Source organism: Sus scrofa, chromosome 15 (assembly GCF_054392235.1).
Source record: "Sus scrofa isolate SSC_HxYL_T2T_F1_AM1 chromosome 15, Sscrofa_HxYL_maternal_Yorkshire_Landrace_v2.0, whole genome shotgun sequence".
Taxonomy (NCBI): domain Eukaryota; kingdom Metazoa; phylum Chordata; class Mammalia; order Artiodactyla; family Suidae; genus Sus; species Sus scrofa.
This window is the reverse complement of record NC_139397.1, coordinates 97,801,987-97,820,978: the sequence shown is the minus strand read 5'-3', so window position 1 is coordinate 97,820,978 and position 18,992 is coordinate 97,801,987. Positions and strand designations below refer to the sequence as shown.

The following is an 18,992-nucleotide window of genomic DNA, read 5'->3' as shown; positions in this document are numbered from 1 at the left end:
TGTTTAAAGGAGACCGCAGTTCAGTCAGGGCTGAGACTAAAAGCCACAATTTGCTGGGCTAGAAGGACCACGCTGGATGGGCAACACTTGTGTTAGGGTATTCTTGTCTCACATCCCTAAACCTTAAAGTCTAATGCAACCAACACACCTTTAGTTGCCTGCAAATATCCACCATCCTCCCATTACTAAGATATGGCAAGAAAGATGCCACGAGAAGTTCATGATAACCTCACCAGCCTGCCATGTCACACCCACACATCCACACTGCAGGGACCCATATTCTCGGAGGGAGGAAGTCGGCTCTCCTGTCACTCAGAGCCACGTAGCTGGTGAGCTTAGGTTGGAGCCTGAAGACTAGGGCTGCAGGGTCGGGGACCTCTCTCTGTGTCTCTTATCACAAACAGTCCCAGTGATGTATAAACAAATAGGACATTAGGTTCATTCAAAGTTAGAAGGCTACTTGCTTCATATTACCTGATCTTGGTTCTACCCCCTCCGGTCCCGTGTGTGTGTGTGTGTGTGTGTGTGTGTGTGTGTGTGTGTGTGTGTCTAAGTGTAAAGTATTCACAGGGGTGGTTGGCAGAAAGCCCACCAGAGGATATTGGATATTGTGGCACGGCTTGGGGAGAACTAGTGCAGTAACTTTCAGTGATATTATCAGGTCTTCATTCACTCATCCAATAAATATTTAATGAGTTTCTTCCAGGTGCAGGTACTGCCCATGAAGACTGTGCTGGGCACTTAGGACTTAACAGCAGACACACGCAATCCCTACTCTACCATCAGACCTTTAACAGATAATTACACAATGTATTCCTGATGGAGCAGGGATGTCATTATCCACTGCCCCAGCTCTCAGGGAGTTTGAGCTGGTTTATTTTAGCTTCCCACCCAAGTTCAGGTGTTCAGGGCTCCCCCACCAGCACTCCTCTAGGTAACCAGGATCCTGCCCCTCTTTCTTGGCTTCATGCGCATCCTCAGGTATTAAGTGTTTGGAGACCAAGCAGAAGTACATTGCCCAGACAGGTGCCACTCGCATCAGGTGGTCAGTGGGTGAGATGCTAGACCCTGAGGAGCTAAAGTTTTCACCTGTCTCCCACGGAGGAGTAGCTGGTGGGTCCCTGACTTCGAGCAACAGGAAGTATCCACTTGAGCAAAGGCAGACAGTCCATGGTCCTGACTCAATTACCACGTGGCTCCTAGATACAGCTGCCATGCTCCCAGGGTTTCTCTCCTTCTCATCATATCTCATTCCCTGACTTCAGTAAGGAGGGGAGAGTCCTCCTTTCCCTTCTCTTACCTCCCCAGGAGCACATTCTCTTCTCTTCTGGGTCTTTCAGAATAGACCCTGATGACCCATTGACTCCGAACACCACTCACCCAAAAGCAAATTCTTTTTCCTGGAAGACGCAGAGAACTGCTTGATCTTGGAATTCTCCCAGGAGAGAAGGGAAAGCATTTGCTCTTGAGTGCAGCAAAGAAAGGGAAAAGGAAACAAAGACGGTTGCCTTTTTATAGGAGGACTCCATATATCTGTCACCTACAAAAACTGTCACCACAGCTTTGGAGAGAAGGTTCTGGGAGTTCTGACCACAGAAGACGTGGACTGACTGGTCCCTTCCAGGGGACAGGGGAGCAGACTGACAGGGACAGTAAATGGAAGTCAGTCCTGGAATTACAAGAAGGCGGGCTCCAGGGTTGTGGTCCAAGGCCACTGGTGGGCGCTTGGCAAAGCTGACGCCTCATGGGTTCTCAGGGCCAGTTAGGGCAAGTCCTGAATCAAACAGCGTTTCCATCAACTCTGGGGCCTTATAGGTCTGCATCTCCTGGTGCTGTGCTATCTTCAGGTCAGATTGGAACTCTACTCTGCCTATGCCATTCTCTCTGCCTGGAATAGTCTGTGTTTCCTAATTCTCCTGGTGGGCTTGTATTCATCCTTCAATACCCACATGAGATGATCCCTCCCTACTGTGTTTCTTGGCCTCTTATGTATTCCCTTCTCTTGAAGCCTCTGAACTTCATGCTTCTGTTTTTTCACTATTCATTCTATTTACTGTCATTTCTCCATGCGTAGAGCACAACCATCTTAGGAATGGAGTCCACATCTTTTCTTAGGTTTTAATACAAGCTCTATAACCTTGAGAAACTTTTGATGATAATAACTATTTTTTTTTTTACCTTCTAAATTATTCTAAATATACTTTATAAAGCTGAAGGTTAATGATGATTTAGAATTGAGGCAGGGACGCTGAGCCAGAAGTATTTCATCAGACTCTCCTGGGCGTTTCAATGGTGTCCTGTATTTCCCCCCCATAGCTCTTACCAGACTGTATTGCATTGCATGTTTACTCCTCTGGTCCCCTGACTCACTGTGAGCACAGGGGCCACAGTGATTTCACAGATGTATGTATAGTACAGGGCAGGGCCTGTCATAGGACTAGGCACACAATACATGTGAGTTAAACTTAGTTGAATTAAATGCAGAGGCCTCCTAAGGAAATGGAGACAGCTAATTCTCATGGCCTAGTCACTGAAATCTTCTGTGCCCACCCTTTCCTTCTGGGAGGCTGACATCCGTATAACAATGAGTGTATTGAGTGTAACAGCAACATGCCAACAACAACCATAATTATTTTAACAGTCACTATTATTGCTTCCTATTTCCTAGCACCGTGCTAGACTCTTTGTATGTGTTATTTCATTTACACCTCACCACAGCCATTCATCGGGGTTTTATTATTGTCTACACAAAGAATGCTCAATCCGAGGCTTACTTCAGTTTCTGGCCCATAGCCACCGAAAGAGTAAGAGTCAGGGGAAGGATTAGAGCCTGTATCTGTTGTGAAGCATGTTCTAGGCAAGTATGAGGTAAATTTAATAAATAGCTTCAAGAGAAAACAGTTACTGGAAGAAATTTAAACCATACTTTTTAGTAACATTAGTGAACAAATCTTTGATAGAGTCAAACCTTTCTCTTGAGGGATAGTGTTCTTAGTTTGATGCTTTAGCCCTTGTTGGCAGTGAATTAATTTTTTCTCAACATTTTATGGGGAAAAATTTCAAACATAGAAAAAGTCAAAGGACTTGCACAGTGAACCCTCATCAGTCTGTGGTTTTTCACTTCCTTCAAGAACTCCTTATATTCTGCTGTCCATCCCCCAAATTTGCACACCACTCAAAGCCACCCCAGCTCTGAGTAATTCACTGCTATGCTTGTTGTGGGGACAACATTTAGAAAAACAGTTCTGTACAGTGGGAAAATAAAAAAAAAATATTAAAATCAAAAAAAAAAAAAAAAAGAAAAAAGAAAAACAGTTCTTAGTGGGCACCAAAGTCACCTGGAGGGCTTGTTAAACACAAACTGAATTTCTCATCTGATTAGAATTTGCATTTCTAACAAGTTCCCAGGGATGTAGATGTAGCTGGTTTGAGAATCACTGGCTTGGGGCATTTTTCCCTGAAAAACACAAAAGACATTTCTCTCTAGACCCAGAGATAATATAGCTGTGTCTCTGTGGGCTTCCTTTGCCAACTGCTTTTTTTTTTTTTAAATCTTATAAACACTGAAAATCATCTAACATATCAGATTCTCTTTGTAGTACTTTCAGGAAACCTACAGACAAATTTCTGGCTCTCCTTACAAATGTATTGATGCTGTGGCATGCATTTTGTCTAGTAAATTCACTTTTGATCTATTTTACATTCCTATCCTTAGTTTCCCTTTGATTTGTCTTTCTGGCCCATTCTTACTTTCCTTTATTCTCTGTTATTGCATGGATCTTTGAAATCCACATTAAACATTCTCTAGGACAAAGCAGGTTATGTATATATCACTACCTCCAGCAACAACAAAACAACACTTTGATATACCACATTGAGTATTTAATAAGAAAGCAGTAAACTTTTACAACAGAAACATTTTTTCAAAGAAAAATTACTTCGGTGTGCCCACCTCACTTAGAAACCATAGGCTTGATGAAGAGCCATTTGAAATTAAAGATTCAACCCATCATCATCTCTTAGTGCTGGTCCCCTTTTGCCTTACACATTGCCTTTAAGATCATTGTAAGGTACATAATGCAAGGTAGACTTGTAACTTTTCAAAAATCTTCTTTTGCATTTGGAGTGGATAAGCAATGAGATCCTGCTGCATAGCACAGGGAACTATATCCAGCGGTAGAACATGATGGAGGATAATGTGAGAAAAAGAATGACTGGGTCACTTTGCTGTACAGTAGAAATTGACAGAACACTGTAAATCAACTATAATGGAAAAAATAAAAGACATAAAATAAAAGAAGAAACCACCAGAGTTCCCGTCATGGCACAGCAGAAATGAATCCGACTAGGAACCATGAGGTTACAGGTTCGATCCCTGGCCTCACTCAGTGGGTTAAGGATCTGGCATTGCCGTGAACTGTGGTGTAGGTCACAGATGCGGCTCCGATCTGGCATTACTGTGGCTCTGGAATAGGCTGAGCGCTGTAGCTCCGATTCGACCCCTAGCCTGGGAACCTCCATATGCTTGCGGGTACAGCCCTAAAAAGCAAAATAAAAAATAGAAAAATTTCAAAAATTTAAATAAAATTTAAAAAGAAAAAAAGAAACTACATAAAACATGGAATATAAACAAATATTACATTACCCGCAAGTGTTTAAGACACACTTGATATCTTTCTTTTTAAAATGTGTAAAAAGACAAAAAATAAAAATAAAATAAAACAAAATGTGTACCAAATGGTTTTTAATGTTACATAATAAATTTTTAAAATATATACATTTAAAAATATAACATTTTAAATGTTATTTACTGAGGGAAAAAATAAAATCTCTTTTTAAATGATCCATTTCTTGAGTTCCCATCATGGCTCAGCAGTTAATGAACCCAACTAGCACCCATGAGGATTCGGGTTCGATCCCTGGCCCTGCTCAGTGGGTTAAGGATCTGGCATTGCCGTGAGATTTAGTGTAGGTTGCAGACGCAGCTCGGATCCCATGTTGCTGTGGCTGTGGTGTAGGTCGGTGGCTACAGCTCCAACTGTACCCCTAGCCTGGAAACCTCCATATGCCATGGATGCAGCCCTAGAAGGACAAAAAGACAAAAAAATAAGAAATAAAATGACCCATTTCTGTTGATATGCAGTAAATTGTCTTTTGTTTTTTAATAAATTGAGACCCGTTTTATTTATTTATTTATTTTAAATTTTTTGGTTTTTTTAGGGCTGCACTCACAGCATATGGAAGTTCCCAGGCTAGGGGTGAATCTGAGCTGGAGCTGCTGCCTATGCCACAGCCATGGCAACATGGGATCCTAGCCAATTCTGCACCCTACACCATAGCTCATAGCAATGCTAGATCCTTAACCACTGAGCAGGGTCAAGGATCAATCCCCTGTCTTCATGGATACTAGTTGGGTTCTTATCACTGAGCCACCTCGGGAACTCTGATATACAGTACTTAAATTTTCAGTGCTGCTAATGAGAACTGTTTTGTTGATGAATATAAATAATGAAGGCATATTAGAACAATACAAGAGCCAGGGTTGAAAAGATAGTCACATAAGAGAAAGTTTCTCTGTTTCAAAAGGGAGTAATCACTATGATGTTTCTTTTTCTTTCGGTTTTTACCATGACAAGAAAAATATGTGGGAACCATGCTTTTTCATGAGGCTTATGTTGCTGCACGAAAGATAACAATGACAGTTTCTTGAGATTAATAGGAAACAGTTATAAATAAGATGGTTTCACTGGAACAGCTCAAACAGAAATAAAAGAAAAGCCATAAGATTTTTAACTTTGGGTGAAACTTGTGAAAATCACATGTGAAAAGAGAATAGAAGTTTCATTCTCCTATTAAGAGATTCAAAGTAATAGGTCTCCTCAAAACCTAGACAACCAAAGTGAATGAAGCAATAATTGAGAATAATTAAAAGTTAGTAAGAGAGGGAAATGTTGTACCTAGAAATTTGTATTTCTTTAAATTTTCCTCTTTTTCAATATAGTGATTATTGAGTACTAATCTTCCTTGATTATATACACTTGAAAAAGACAACTATATAAAATGCCCTTTGACTTGATTAGCCATATAATGGGAAGCTTTGCCATTCTGTGTGAAGCTCAGGTATTCACGGGTACCAAGACCCTAGAAGCGAAGAAGAAAGAGCCTCTGGGGCTGTTCTTCTCAAACTTGGGTGTACATAAGTATCACCCAGAGAGTTTGTTCAGCTAAGAACCCATTTAAACTACAGAGGAGTCAGAAGAAAGCTATGGACCCCTCTCCCCAAATCACACATGAACACACTCAAGCCAATTTGCCTCCATGATTCAGGGACCTGCTCTAAGGGAGAGGTTTGAAAACTCTAGAGTATAAACTGAGTTTGAAAACCCTAAAATGACTGTAAATATGACAGTGATTTATACAACTATAGAGGAGAAAAAGGTCGCTGTGGGATAAGATAGGGATGAATGAATGGGAATGAACTTGTACAGACGATGGGGCTTGAATTGCAATCAGCAGAAGAAGACAAACCCACTGGGTGAGGGGTAGAATAATCTGAAGCCAGACAGGGAGAGGTGAGAATAGGGAGAATAAATTGCCCAGCCTGAGGCTTCCATGGAAGACTTAAAGTGATAACACTGGATGGGCAACGTGGAAGAGCCTTGAATGCCTAGCTAAGGAATTTTACTACATTCGGCAGACCACATTGAGTCCTTAAAGTTATTTAAAGAGGGAGAAACGTGGTAAAAATGGTATAGGCTTAATTAAAGGGATAAAGGCTATGTTTTAACGGATAAACATATAGTATGTTTATTATATATTTTCATATGAGATAGGGTAGGGCTTTATAATTCTTTTTTTAAAAAATGTATCTTGGCAAGTCTTGGACATTTATATTCACTCTTAGGCTCTGAATTTTACTGCTTCTGTGTATGAATTTAGCCCATGAGCTGCAGAGTTTGACTATGGCATTGTCGTATGCCTGGCCCTAAGAACATAAGGAGGACTCAGATCTTCACATCTTGGCCACTCATGTCACCAGGTGGCTCCACAGCCTTCTGTAGCTTCTGTTTTGCATTGTAGATGAGAGAGCTGGTGTAGCCTGCAGATGTGCTGGCCTGAACCTTCTTGGTCAGCTGACAGTGCACTACCAGAGCTTTATTGCTCCCTGTCCTTGGAATTCTGTATCTTTCGCAAGTTTTCCATGTCATGGATAAATCTGTGCGTGAGGCATCTGAATATCCCAGGTTTTCCCGTTCAGAAGTTGGTGTAGGTAGGCATTCATTCCTTATGAATCTCGGTACAAGGGTACCGAGATTCATAAGGAATTGTGTCCTCCTTTCTCAGGAAAGAAGAGAAATTAGGGAGTTCCCATCGTGGCACAGCAGAAACAAATCCAACTAGGAACCATGAAGTTGCAAATTCGATCCCTGGCCTCGCTCAGTGGGTTAAGGATCTGGCATTGCCGTGAGCTGTGGTGTAGGTCGCAGACACGGCTCGGATCCCACGTTGCTGTGACTGTGGTGTAGGCTGGCAGCTGTACCTCCAATTGGACCCCTAGCCCCATATGCTGCAGGTGTGGCCCTAAAAAGCAAAAAAAAGAAAGAATAGAAATTAGTTAAATGTACACTCTTCACCACGACAGAGGTGACTTTGTGCTATCTAAAAAACTAGTAACTTTTAGTACTACTAGTCCCTCTAAAGCCAGAGTGTGTGTGTGTGCGTGCGTGCGTGCGTGCGTGTGTGTGTGTTTTAAGCATATCACAGCTGTGTCCCAAATGTCCAGGAAAACCCTTTCCAGGATCCCCTCTGGACAGGATTCCTCACCTCCCTGCTCTCCCCCTATCTCACCTGTTCACTCTTCCCTTCTCTTACTCTGTTACCTGCCTGGCCAAGGCTGGGATTTGAGCGTCACAACTGCTCTGCTGGCCAGATGGAGCTAATGTCATTTGCCTCATGTCTGCTTCTGCTTCCTCAGAGAACAAGTTATTTTTTTTTTCAGGGTGATCTCGGGAGTATTGAGCTGACTCTGTGTTCGTACTAATCAAAACAAAGCTGACAATTGGAGCTTACTCCAAAATCAGCTGTGAGTTTAAAGATTTCCACAAATGGATTCATATAAGTACAGACCAAAATATTGTCCCTTCAAATGCATCCTGGCTGCCCAGGATAAAAGATGGATCAGTAGGCTAGTCACCTGGGAATCACAGACACTGCTCACGGTGCACCCAAGTTAGTTGCATGATGCAAGAAAGGAAAATCCTTTGGCTTGGCAGTACAGTGATTAGGAACCAGGCTATAGAACCAGGTTCCTCAGGTTTAAATCCACCTCTGCCAATCACAACCGTGCAAATTTGAACAAATTATCTATCATCCGTAATGTGGGATTAAAAATATTTCCTACCCCTCAGGGTCCTTGTGAAAATCAAATGAGCTAATATACATAAAGTACTAAAACAGTTCCTGTCATGTATGTAGTAAGTGCTACAGCAATGCTGGCAAAACAAAGAACTTTGCAGCCCCTTCCCCATCACCACCGCCCAGTGTCCTGTCTTCATTATTTCATTCATCCCAGGGTCCTTTTGTCCAGAGGGGTGAGTGGATGAGTGGGTTGGATTGGCAGCAAGTCATTTCTCCCTTGAATTGCTAGGGCTGGACCACCGCCCACTCTGTTGTTTCTTCTCATTTTCTGAGCATCACAAAATGTAACATTCATGTGTCAAAGGATCCAAGATAGTATTTTAACATTTTACAGCCTCTTTGTAAAGCTACCTTTTCAGTTTTAGAGGAGGCAGTTTTATGACTCCCTTTGATAACCACTTAACTATTAAGACCCAAACAAAGAAGAGGAATGGTCAAAGGATATCAGGTACTTCCAGACAGCTAGAGTCCTACTTCTTAAACATTATTCAAATTAGCTCCAGGACTCATAATTCTGTATTTTCATTTATTGCTGCAGTAAAGTAAATGGTTCTTTTATCCAAATGTTATTTCCTGGCTATTAATTCAGTAGTTATTTTGGATTGTAGCACTCCTCTTTGATTTAGGGATATGGTACCTTATAAATATGTAAAAGTTGAAGACTGACACTTGGAGAATTGACTTTGATTTGTTTTGTTAATATCCTGTGGCTAGAGTAGTTATAGGTTTGGAAGATGTGGCCTCATTCTCTGCTTATTAGAAGAGATGAGTGCTTGGGTCTCTATAACAAGGGAATTTGGAGATGCTCTTCCCAAACCTTTTGCAGGCCAGACCTCTGCACACACCTCCACAGGACACATAACTACCCTCTATGCTTCAAAGTTTTCTGCAGAAACTGTCCTTAAACCCAAGAATATAGATGAAAACTATCCATACTTCTCAAAATAACTGAAAATGGTCACTCCTTAAAGGCTTGGGACTTTCTCTGCATCTACAAGTGTCAGCAAGGGTTTACGACAGGGCTCAGGATGATCTATAGACTGGTATGATTTAACCGTGGATCAATCAACCTATTAGAGGAAAAAAGACAAGGTCAATAAGGATGGGTCTTGGTGAACCAGAGGTCATCCTACATTTTTCAACCTAATGTTCTTATTTCCTTTCCATTAACATTTCATAATGAAAAAATGCCTATATTCCTTAATTTTTAAGATAATTAAGTGAATTTAGTGCCTTGGAAGGGTAGAGGATTTATAATGGCATCAGGGAATACACTATTAATAATCCACGAGACAGGGGCCACCTGGAGAGCAGCAGTGCCGTCTCCATCACCGTTTCTGCTCCTTGGCAACAAGCTGTAAGAGGGTTAGACCTCCTTTGCCAATTCAGAACCAAACTCTTTTCCTGAGACCAGAAAGACTTGTGTCTTCTGGGGCAGGGCATCTACTCTCTTGGGAAGTGGTTTTCCAGTTGTATTTGAGTCTGAATTTGAACAGATTACAACAAGCCCAGAACATTCTAAGAACATGGCATGCAAAGCCCTGAAATATTTGATGGAAGAAGAGAGTCGTTCTGGAGCTTCCTTAAGGAAAAGCAACATGGCGTCTGCCTCTGAAACTGTTACAGCTTAGTAAGTGCGGACAACATGACACCAGTGAACACAGAGGGGCACGGAACAAGAAAAAGAGGTGTACCAGTTTGCGGCCTGGCCCATGCACATAGAAACAAAGGGACTGAAAACTGAAGCCTGGCTTACCTCTGAGTTCTACAAGCTTATCAGTGAAAGCACCATTTAACAAAGATAATTTCCAAGATGTGGGGATAAAGATGGTAAACACATTAATTTTCTTTTGTTTCTTCCTCAATCCCCACTAAAACAACAATAAAAGGCTTTTTTCTTTCCTTCCTTCCTTCTTTTCTTTCTTTCTTTCTTTCTTTCTTTCTTTCTTTCTTTCTTTCTCTTTCCTTCCTTCCTTCTTTCTTTCTTTCTTTCTTTCTTTCTTTCTTTCTTTCTTTCTTTCTTTCTTTCTTTCTTTCTTTCTTTCCTTCTTTCTTTCTTTCTTTTTGATTTTTAGGGCCACTCTTGCAGCCCATGGAAGTTTCCAGGGTAGAGGCTGAATCCAAGCTGCAGCTGCCAGCCTACACCACAGCTCATGGCAATGATGGATCCCTAACCCATTGGGCAAAGCCAGGGAGACAACCTGCATCCTCATGGATACTTGCTGGGTTTGTTGCTGCTGAGCCACTACAGAAACTCCAAGAGGACATTTTTTTTTTTTTTTTTTTTTTTTTTTTGCTTTTTAGAGACACACCTAAGGCATATGGAGGTTCCCAGGCTAGGGGTCGAATTGGAGCTATAGCTGCTGGCCTACACCACAGCCACAGAAACACCAGATTCGAGCCGCATCTGTGACCTACACCACAGCTCATGGCAACACTGGATTCTTTTTTTTTTTTTTTTAATTTTTTTAATTGTTATTTCCCCAATACAATTTTTTTTTCTACTGTACAGCATGGTGACCCAGTTACACATATATGTATACATTCTTTTGTCTCCCATTATCATGGATTCTTAACCCACCGAAGGAGGACAGGAGTCGAACCCACAACCTCATGGTTCCTAGTCGGATTCATTTCCACTGTGCCACAATAGGAACTCCCAAAAGGACTTTTTTAAAGGTATAAATTCTCAAAGATAAAGAAATTGAGAAAGGACTTAACAATGACAAAATTTTGAAAGCTAGAAAACAGATGGATGAATATTAAGTAATCCAGCAAACTAAAGAAAGCCAAAATAAGCTAGCAGTGGGAAAAGCCAAGAGGCAAATGGATTTATACAACAGACCTCCCCCCAGTAGCTCATGAATTGCCTAATTAAGAACCTTTGGGGAGTTCCTATTGTGGCTCAGCGAAAAAGAATCTGACTAGTAACCATGAGGACGCAGGTTTGATCCCTGGCCTCGCTCAGAAGGTTAAGGATCCAGCATTGCCGTGAGCTGTGGTGTAGGTTGCAGACGCAGCTCCAATCTGGCATTGCTGTGGCTGTGGCATAAGCCAGCGGCTACAGCTCCGATTCAATCCCTAACCTGGGAACCTCCATATGCAGGGGGCGCAGCTCCTCCCCCCCCCCAAAAAAAAAGAAAAAGAAAGAAAATAAACTCATACCTAGGCACATTTTCATGACATTTCAGAATGCTGGAAACAAAAAGATCTTATAAAACAGAGAGGGAGGAAGAGTCATTTTCAAAGGTAACAGACTCACAGTAGCTTCTGACTTCTCACAAAAAATAACATGTAAGGCTAAAAGGGAATGCCTTGAAAATTCCCATGGTATGATTTCCAACCTAGAACTTGGTATCCAGACAAACAACCAATCAAATGTGACAGTATTGTGAAGGCATTTCAGATATGCAGCATCTCATAAATGTACTTAGCACACACACCTTTTCTTGGGAAGCTACTGGAAGACGTGTCACCAAAATAAGGAGAGACCCAGAAAAGAGAAAGATGTGGGTTACAGAAACAAAGGAGAGATGAATACATCCCCCAAATTATGGTTCAGAAACATCTTGGATGGAAGCTGTATACCTGGCAGAGAAGACTGCCCACCCAAATGTAGAAGTTCAGAAAGTTCCAGCAGAGATTTCTTCATAAAACTGATGAATTGCCCAAAGCATCTGAACACTTTAATTTATTTTTGGTAATAGTTATTTTCCCAATGCAAATTTTTTTCTACTGTACAGCATGGTAACCCAGTTACACATACATGTACACATTCTATTTTCGCATGTTATCATGCTCCATCATAAGTGACTAGACATAGCTCCCAGTGCTACACAGCAGGATCTCATTGCTAATCCATTCCAAAGGCAATAGTTTCTATCTATTAACCCCAAGCTCCCTAACCATCCTCCTCCCTCCCCCTTCCCCCTTGGCAACCACAAGTCTATTCTCCAAGTCCATGATTTGCATCTGAACATTTTAAGATGAGATTTAGATAATTGGTGAAGAGTTTATTAGTGATAAGTACAGAGAAAAGTAAGCACACATTAAATAAGACAATTATTCACTCTGAAAGTACAAAATGCTGTCGAGGAAAGGAAAAGTAATCCTAGTAAATTGTACAGTTTAGCAATGAGTATCTTTCACATAGTCATTGTAATAAAAACCCGAGTATTTCTCTAAACAAAGTTATATCATTATACTGAGGAGTGAGAAGAGATCGTGTATGAGGCAGCAGTGGTTGACGGAGTGTAAGACAGCTTAATCTTCATCTTCAGTGTGGGGAAATTAATAGATAATGCTTAAAACAGAAAATAATTAAAAATAAAGTCACAGAGTTCCCATTGTGGCTCAGTGGTTAACGAACCTAACTAGTATACATGAGGACGTGGGTTCGACCCCTGGCCTCGCTCAGTGGGTTAAGGATCCACCGTTGCCTTGAGCTGTGTTGTAGGCTGGCAGCTACAGCTTCTGTTCGACCCCTAGCCTGGGAACCTCCATATGCCATAGCATGGCCATAAAAAAACAAAAATAAATGAGTAAATAAATAAAATCAGGAGTACCTTCCTTTGCCAAATACCAAAAAAAACAAAAAAGTAGATCTAGATGATTTGAAAGTGGTTGTCTCTGTGGGAGGAAAATTTTGGTACTAGAAGAGTTCTGCACGCGCGTGTGTGTGTGTGTGTCTTAACTAGTCTCGAAGATCTAATTTATTCTTGGAACTATGTGTAACTTTGCCTTTAAATGATTTTTAAAGCAAAAAATAAGGTATCCAAATGCTTAGCATGGGGCCAGGAACTCTACATAAGGACACATTCACACAAAACCTCTTTCCACCACTACCATGTTTGAATTTCAAAAAGCCTTACCTCTTTCTTCCAAGGAGCGAGATTCTACAAACGTGGTAATACGTGAAAATGATTCACTGAAAGATAAGCTGATTAATTTTTTAGTGAAAATCAGCAATCTGCAGAAGAGCAGATAAATTGTCCCATGATGTATGTGTTTGTTCATTGTGCTTCGGTGTTGTGGCGAATAGTCAGTGTGTGAATATTAGCTTAGAGATGCCTGCTCCTACAGGGGAGCATGGGACTGGGAAGGAACGATTGATTCAGTGGCTTCTGGGATGCTTAGCTGACTTTAGCTGAGTAGAGGTGGATTTCATTGCTTAGCCCAAGCACTCCCAGGGTATAAATCCCTCCCACGGACTAGACTAAGACTATGAAAGCAGAATGGTCCCTGAAAATCTGAAAACATAGAAATGACTCCCTTACTAAGAATGGCCCATGGGATATGGTAAACCCAGTGAAATCAGCAAAAATAAAATTATTCCCAAAGATTTTTCTCTTCCCTTTAGGTTTATGTAGGGCAACTAATTGACAGCTGACTAACATGAGTGTTTTGAAAAACCTGAATATGTATGACCGGTATTATAATTATGTTGTGATTGTGATTTTTTTTTATAGAATGACACTAAACAATATTGCAAACTTATCCCTTCAATGGAACATATGCTCACACTAACCCTCCAAACATCTCTATTCTATTAAGAAACACATTTTGCACTAGAGAGTGCTGTCTGATCCTTTCCATCTTTCTGATATACAGAACACGTGTGTCACAAAGAGCACGTGTGCAGCCATAGGATACAAGGATGCAAGAAAAGAAGGCAAAGTGGTGTATTCCCAGGTCCTTCTCCCGAATAGCAGCAATTAAAATTCACAGCTGCTGGCTGCCCAGATGTTTCTTGCGTTTAGTGCTCAGTAATATGCATCAGAATATATTGTATGGCTGCAGTTTCGGTAAACTAGACAGCTTTGGCTTCTAAATTCTGCAGACTAGACCCAGGGTGTATATTTTTTCTTCAGATTAGCTCCCCCTCCCCTCCCCCTTTCATTTGCTTGGGGCATTTGCAGTTCAGAAACAAAAGACATTTCCAGCTCAGAGTTTAGCTGTATCAGAGTGTACGCGTAGGTCAGGTCTGATTTATGTGGCATGTCTGATAAGCAGGAGAGGAGAGCAAGATGAAGGGTTTGGGAAAGCTGGTGAACTTGGCTTGACTTATGTCTTCGGCTTTTGTAGGCAGCCAACATCCCTCTGGTGTCAGAACTTGCCATCGATGACATTCATTTTGATGACTTTTCTCTCGACGTCGACGCCATGATCACAGCTGCTCTTCGCATGTTCATGGAGCTGGGGATGGTGCAGAAGTTTAAAATCGACTATGAGGTAAGGTGTACTGTCAAGGGTGATTCCAGGAGTGCACCTGGGACACCATGGTAGCCACCTGAACCGCAGGTTTCCCACATACAAATTGGAATCGGGGGTAACAGTATTTTCCCTGCACCCATGGGATTTCTGTGAGAATCGTGTGGGACGTTTGTGGAAGGACGTTCTTTGATCATTGAGGGCTACTCAGACATAAGGCATCATTTCGATAATTGTCCACTGGAGACACAACTGCCTGACACAACCTTTCCCTTCCCATTCCAGACACTGTGTAGGTGGCTTTTGACAGTGAGGAAAAATTATCGAATGGTCCTGTACCACAACTGGAGACACGCCTTCAACGTGTGCCAACTGATGTTTGCGATGTTAACTGTAAGTGCGTCCAGTGCGGGTGAAGGTCGTCTGTCGTTCCCATCTCTCTGATGAATTGCCTTGTGATTTGTTTTACATTGGAACTTACCTACCCTGGTTATGGGAGTATACATTTCACTGCGATTTCTGGACTTTAAGGCTGTAAAATCACTGACACTTCGAAGCAGGTGTAGTCTTGGAATGATTGCTTGAGTCTCTTTTTAATGCTTTAGCTTGGAAAACTAGGTCTTTTTACAAAAGAAATGCTTGGATTTTCAAAGTGATCTTTTTGTGGAGGTTGTAGAGGTTGTGGAGATGGGTGGCTAAACAGAGAGACCGCTGGATGCGATGCTGTAGGCTGGGGAAAGCCAAGGAAGGGATGTGTGAACATGACCCGCAGGCACCTGGGAATCCTCAGGGGGCCTTATCTGGGAGAGGGCCCAGGGGGGCCAGCGGGGGAAGGAGTAGGAGTGAATGCTCACAGGGTTCAGGGGCACACAAGCCTGCAAACCTCTGTTCTGGGCGCTGTAGCCGAGGTAAGGTCACCAGTCTGTTTTATGGAGATAGCCAGGGCGGCTGGCCAGAGGTAAGCCTTGGAATTTAATCTAAAATCAAATGTTTGTGGCAAAAATTGAAACAGAATCCTCAATTCATCTCCATTTGCTGGTCAGCAACAAGGTTCATTTTGGTTTTATCTCCACTTACCCTGTTAAGCTATCATCAAGTAAAATGGTTTCTGGCTTAAATACATTGGTTTCTTTGGCCTCACGATGATATATTGACATATGCATACATGTGTGTGCATGTGTGTGTGTGTGTGTAAACACATTTACCACACAAAGAGAAGATGAGTTTTGGATTCTCATAACATAAATCTAAATACTTTAAGTCCTTGCACCCAGATTAAAATTTAAACACAAAAGGGGAAACTCCAAATGGCAGGTGTTTTCCTTTGGTCCACATGAAGGAAGACCTGCCTACTTCCTCTGCCCAGACCTCCTCTGCCCATTACAAGTTTACTCATTCTTTAAGGCATTGATTTCATGCCAGTTTTCACACGAAGTCTTTCTTTTTCTCCCCAGGCATCAGCAATTATGTTTTTCTCTCCACTTTGTCTGGTACAACCCCTCTTTCTCTCTGCTATGTTTTAAGTTACGGATCTCTCATTTTCCTATAAATAATCTGCTTGAAGCTGAAGAGATAATTTTTTGTTCTTGCAATAACTTTCATTTGCTTATTCAATGTCTGTTTGTTGAGAACATCAGCAGCACCCCATCCTCAATCATGCACCTGGTAGGTTTTTAACAAACTCATGTCAGATTGACTTGAACTCAGATGCACATGTAGCCTAAGAAGATGGAACCAAAATGTCTTCACTTTTATATTCAAGGACTCTTTGGGGGGCGGTGGGAGGTGGCAGGGGGAGGGAGTGGGGATTCCTCGACTGCTTAAGGAGCAATCAGAATAACCTGGAAAAACTGGACAAGCCCCATCTTACTGTATGTAACATGAACCGTGAAAGCAGTCAGCCAGTCAAGTAAAGAAGGATAATGCTTTGAGTTATGAGCCTTAATTGCTCAAGTGCCAATGTTGTGTGAAAAAAAAATTAACCACTTTCATCTTGTTTTTCCATATCAGATCTCAGTAGACAAGGAACAATTTCTGTGTGCAGAGTTCATGCATATGGCTGCATATTCAGTAAAGAAATTATTAACCTATTATCTTGGAAAACCAATGGATTTATGTGAATTGCCAGAATAAGATAGTAGGGACCTTCTTCAATGAAGGATTAGAGATATCAAAAGCAGAAACATATCTTATGACAAGCCTTAAAAGAACTGGGATGAGGCAAGTTAGCAAGAGCTTCAGGATCAGGTGGACACAGGGGAAAATGGAATTCATACCCAGTTTTCTTCAGCAAATGTTTCTGCAATTTGGACAATCTTGATCCTCTTAAGAAACTGAAGAAAGCAGAACTCTCAAAACTGTGTTACCACAATGGAGGTACTTATACTGCCAAAATATTTCAAGGGTATGGTTGTTTTCGCAAGTCTGCTCAGCAACCTTGAAGTGTATCACTGTTTGAGAAGGTTTGGGTTTTGTTTTTGTATTCATGCTAGCTCAAAAATAGAAGAATTCGCTGTTAAAAGTTCTCCCTCTTGGGAAGGGGGGCGGGGGGTGCAAAACATGACTTTGGAAAGAATACATTGGTGAATGTTATTTTTGTTCTCCCTTGCATTGAATAGAATAGCCACATCTGGAAAAAATATTATTTTCTGTTCCTTACATGTTGCTGAACTTAACTAAGGTTGAAAATGTCAATTTTTTGTCCCCACCGAAAGTAGTCTTTTCTCCAACTTGACCATGGGCAGCCTGGTTAATTGGAATTTTTTCACTAAGAAAATAATCACAGAGATAACAGATTAGTTGAGTAGGGAAGAAAAAAAATTAACTTAATCTTCTCATTAATTCTAACTTCTGGAATAGGACCTCAATTGGCAAAGTAGGCAAAATGATAACCTACTTATTTCCATGAGTGGCTGCTAATGATTCAGGAACTCCGGACAGCTATTGGGATATTTCACGGTTTTGTTCTCATAAATGATTTATTTTTATTCTAGTTATCTTATATTCCATTTCCATTAGTTGAGTTAGAGCCAAAATTCTCTAGTAATCTGGGAAAAAAATACTAACCACCCCATACATTATAACCCCTGGATTCAGCCTGCGTCACAAGGCCAAGAAAGCATAGCGGATGTGCGCTAACATTTCCTCTAGATGGCGCTCCAAGGCAAAGTTTCCCAGCCAGTTGGCTGGAACGAAGGAGGCAGGGATCCTTAGCAACCTTTCCTGAAAATGCTTCTTTTCTTCTAAGACAAGGAATGCTGAGGCACACACACACCACACTCTTTTCGTAAAAGAGACACCGACAAAGCCAGTGTGTCTGAAAAGATGCCTTTCTATCAGGACGGAACTGTATTAGGACTGCCCCTTGCCCGCGGAGCTATTAGTGTGAAGAGTAAGGCACCCTCTGTGTGTCCTACATCTGCGGGTGTGTATTTTTCTAAGCCCATTGTATCTGGGAATGGGAAGATGAACAATTGTGCCGAACAAACTATGGCACAATATACAACAGAACAAGCAAATTATAAATATATAAAAACCAGCTTCCTATCCTTTAACACTAAAATCATGTCAAAGACGGAAAGTAAACTTACTGATTCAGAATCGTGTTTTGAAAGAGTAATCGACCTCATGTCTAGGTAACAAAGAGATTTTATTCCTTTGGAAATTAAAAAAAAAAGAAAGGAAAGGAAAAGAGCAAACTGCATTGTAAAATAGGCAATTTCATATATAATGGTGGAAATTTACTTCCCTGGGAAGGAACTGTGGTAATGATTTATTAATTTATTCCAAGCCTCTGGCCTGAAATTTCAAATATTAAATGAAAGCTTCAATGTTATTCTTTGTTTCTAAAGAGACATTTAAGTAGTTAAAATTTACCAAATATTTTTAACTCCTTGGAAAAATGCAGTATGTAGTGCCAGTTACTATTTGCATTTAAAACAGGCACTAAAGACCTGCAGATAGATCAAGAATAATTATACAAATTCTCTTTATTTATAGAAGCTTGTAGAATAAATACTCCGTCAAGCACATACATAATGAAAGATAAGCACATTTCTTATACGTACAATGTAAACCAGATAAAGGAAACGACAATGCTTTTGTTTGTATTCTGTAAAATAAAAAGGCATGTGGTGGTGCCAAGGTTGCAGAGACATTTTTCGGCTTTATAAATGATGTATGAGCTCTGACAGATTTTCTGGAGTGGGAGGGGGGAGGTTTCCTTAAGAGTCAGTATTCTTTACTATCCCATAAATGTACTCATTAGCACTTTGGGCCATGCCCTGTATCCTGTAGGGCTCAATAAAGATTCATTGAATGAGTGGATTTAGTTTAGGGTAATATTATTCAGGGAACCATGCTGC

General features: G+C 41.1%; 1 protein-coding gene across 7 annotated transcripts in view; it reads left to right on the top strand.

The window, feature by feature from the left end:
- PDE11A (phosphodiesterase 11A) overlaps positions 1–18,992 on the top strand; it is a 427,800-nt gene that overhangs the window by 316,326 nt on the left and 92,482 nt on the right. For all 7 annotated transcript variants that reach the window (XR_014829804.1, XM_084999950.1, XM_084999948.1 and 4 more), the window contains 2 exons: positions 14,503–14,649; positions 14,914–15,021. Coding sequence is in view for 6 of the 7 variants with exons in the window: in XM_084999950.1 (XP_084856076.1) it covers positions 14,503–14,649; positions 14,914–15,021 (255 nt within the window). In the remaining variant the exon portion in view is untranslated. The remainder of the gene's footprint in view (positions 1–14,502; positions 14,650–14,913; positions 15,022–18,992) is intronic.